This window comes from Micrasema longulum, unplaced genomic scaffold (genome assembly GCF_059751315.1).
Source record: "Micrasema longulum isolate JH-2025_06_02 unplaced genomic scaffold, ASM5975131v1 h1tg002636l, whole genome shotgun sequence".
NCBI classification, from domain to species: Eukaryota; Metazoa; Arthropoda; class Insecta; order Trichoptera; family Brachycentridae; genus Micrasema; species Micrasema longulum.
The window spans coordinates 225320-228523 of NW_028279771.1; the positions used below are offsets into that span (position 1 = coordinate 225320).

At 50.9% G+C, this 3204-nt stretch overlaps 1 protein-coding gene across 1 annotated transcript; it reads right to left on the reverse strand.

The window, feature by feature from the left end:
• Positions 1-1788: 1788 nt before the first annotated feature.
• Positions 1789-3156, reverse strand: LOC148271825 (uncharacterized). The gene has a single exon (XM_088240886.1). The coding sequence runs from the start codon at positions 3154-3156 to the stop codon at positions 1789-1791; it is 1368 nt and encodes a 455-aa protein (XP_088097012.1).
• Positions 3157-3204: the final 48 nt, after the last annotated feature.

A 3204-nucleotide genomic window follows, 5' to 3' on the forward strand; every position in this document is an offset into this window, starting at 1 on the left:
TTGAGTAATACATTTGCTACCTACACATGAAATGTGATCCCATCCTGTTTCTTTAAGATCCCAGCAGTATTTCTACACTTCAAAACGACACAACACGGCATAGTTGAATTCAAATTGGGACTTGCGTACTGAGCGACGTCTACAAAGAAAATAATGGGTCAAAACGTAAACCCACTCATTTATGAGTAGTTTAGTCGCCTTCTGTTTGATGTGCATATGTGGTTTCTGGACTATTCTTAATTCTATGAATTTATCACTGATCACAGAATGTAACTGGTAACAAACTGACGAAACATTCACAGAATAAAATTTCATTACTTATTTTTTAATATAATAATACATATTAACATACTGCGACAATACCTTCTTCGAGCCCCTGGTATCACTTGTGGATCTTTCTATGTGTCAAAAATATTATCTGTCATTATTATTTCTGATATTAATCCAAAGCATCACATTCATACTGAAAATTCCTGTTTTACAAAAGGTGATGATTGCTACTAAGTGAAGGTAGTTATAATTAAACATGAACACCTCGATTTTTAGCTAGCGAAATGTCACTGAGGAAATACTCTTATTCGGGTATGAAATTAATTAATTTGGTTTGCTTTTGACCTAATAAAGCTCAGCCGAAATCAAGTGAGGGTTGTCACTAGAGCCCGCCCAGGTCACTGCAGATTGAACAAACACCTTGCTAGAATGAACCTTTTCGAAGCTTCTAGATGTATGTTCTGCATTGCAGATGAGGAAACACCTATACACATTCTATGTGAATGTGACGATTTATATCATAAAAGAAGCCGAATTCTCGGGGGACCACTGGTTAAACCCGAGGATGTTTAAGAGCTCATCCCCTACCTAACAGCCTAATACTTGGATCTGGGCTTAGAGGGGGAGATTTATCAAAATGAGAACTCTCCCCCTCCACACATTGGCCGGGCTCTTTAAAGACCCGGGCTTGGAGGGGACACCTCACAATAGATCTACACAGGTCGCAGTGACATCAGAAAGTTATGTAGCACTGACCCCCATTTTAAAGAATAAGAATCATCATCATTGTAACGTACGCGTTACCACGATGAAAGTTTCGCCGGTTCGTCACCCGCGTCTGCCGCAGTCAAGCTTCCCGGCGTAAGTGGGAAGCCGCCCTCCCAGACAGAGCCAAAGACAAAGTCGGAAGGTAGGAGCACAGCTGCGCCGACCGCAAGTCAACCTCAATAGCCCTGAAAAGGACTTTCCACCCGGTCCAAGTGGTGCAGAGAGGCGAAGGCAGTCAGCAGGCAGAGCGGAGCGAAGAGCGAAGTGCAGGAAGGCGAACAGGACGGAGAACGGAATAAAACACGTGTGAACTGTTCAGAGTTAGGAACTCAACTGATTTAATATCTCCAATTGACCGCCTTATAAAGCGGTGCGCGTCGGGCTCCGTGAGTCGGCCATCCCACCCGCGCCGGCTGCCTCGGAGTGGTGGGGGTAATCTTTCCCCGCCACTCGCTACATGCCGCCGGCCGCAGGTGGCGTAAATACGGGCGCTCAATGCCCGTACGGGCCATTTCGTCGGCAGCCGCGACGCGCGCAACATGACATTTACATAATATATTTTTGTACATTTTATTCATTTTAACCTAGCTATTTTTCCCCGGTAATACTGAGGCCAGGCTCGAAAGTGACCATTTTATCTTTATTGAGAGCCCAGCCATCAGTTCTATACATTTACCGGGGATCCTTTCTAATTAATGTATTATTTTAATTTATTCGATTTTACGCGTCCGGAACACTCCCCCCGTGCAGCTAGTCTGTACTATTTTCCTGCTGGGCGCGTTGTTCCTCTTCCTTCATTAGTACGGCGATCTTCACCGCTGGTCTGGTGTAGGTGCCGTTGGTGGTCCGCACCTCGACGACTCGTACTTGTCCGTCAGCTGCTGGTTCTGCACGGGTGACTCTGCCGCGAGGCCAAGAATTCCGCGGCAGATTTGGGTCCATGATGAGCGCGAGGTCCCCGACCTGTATTGGAGGCGCGGGCTCGCGCCATTTCTTCCTGTGCGCCAAGGTGGGAAGATACTCCCTCAGCCATCGGCGCCAAAACATGTCGGCCATTTTCTGGGCGATCCTCCATTGCTTATGAAGGCAGGCCCCTTCTTCCCTTTTGTTATAATATGCCAGAGTTGGCTGTGTGTTGGCTGACCCGAGCAAGAAGTGGTTCGGGGTCAGCGGTGCTTCGTCGTTGGGCTTGGTTGACACATGCGTGAGCGGGTGATTGTTCACGGTGTACTCTGCTTCAGCCAATATGGTTTTGAGGGTCTCCTCTCTTGGAGCCTGCTCGTTGAGGGTTGCGTGGAGGGCTCGTTTTACAGATCTCACGAGTCTTTCCCACGCTCCCCCCATATGAGGTGATGAGGGCGGAATGAATTTCCACTCAATTTTGCGAACTGTAAGTTCGGCGAGCATTCTGGGGTCCGCCAGGAGCTCGTCTACGGCCTGTTTCAGCTCTTTGTCCGCTCCCCTGAAGTTGGTAGCGTTGTCCGAGTATAACGTGTGTGGGCAGCCTCTGCGGGCGGCCATCCTTCTTATGGCCATTATGGCGGAGTCGCTTTCGAGGGACGACGCTAGCTCCAGGTGGATCGCGCGTGTGGTGAGGCAGGTGAACAGTGCCCCATAGCGCTTTTCTTTTCTTCGGCCGTTGGTGATCATCATCGGTCCGAAGAAGTCAAGCCCGCAGTGCGTGAACGGCGGCGTCCTGAAGGCCAGTCGGGCCTCAGGCAGTTGCCCCATCAGCGGGGGTTGGGGCCGGCTGCGCAGCATTTTACACAGCGGGCACCATCGTGTTATCTTCCTCACAGCCCCGCGGAGTCGCAGGATGAGGTAGCTGGCTCTCAGGTCGGCGATCGTCCTCTCGACTCCCGGGTGGCCACCCTTCCGGTGGCTGTGCGTGATCAACAGCCGGGTGTATGGGCAGGTCCCGTCCATGATAGGCGGCGCGCTGCAGTCCTCTGCGAAGCTGTGTGCCGCTTGGATGCGCGTTCCCATCCGGATGACTCCCTCTTCGTCTAAGAAGGGTGCCGCTGCATGGAGGCGGCTGTGCGGCGGGATAGGCGCCTTTCGTCTCAGGAGCTCCAGCTCTTCTCCGAAAGCCGTCTCCTGGGACCGCTTCAGCAGCATGATTTCTGCGGCCCGTGTTTCTGAGGCGTGAAGTTCAAAGGTCCCCCA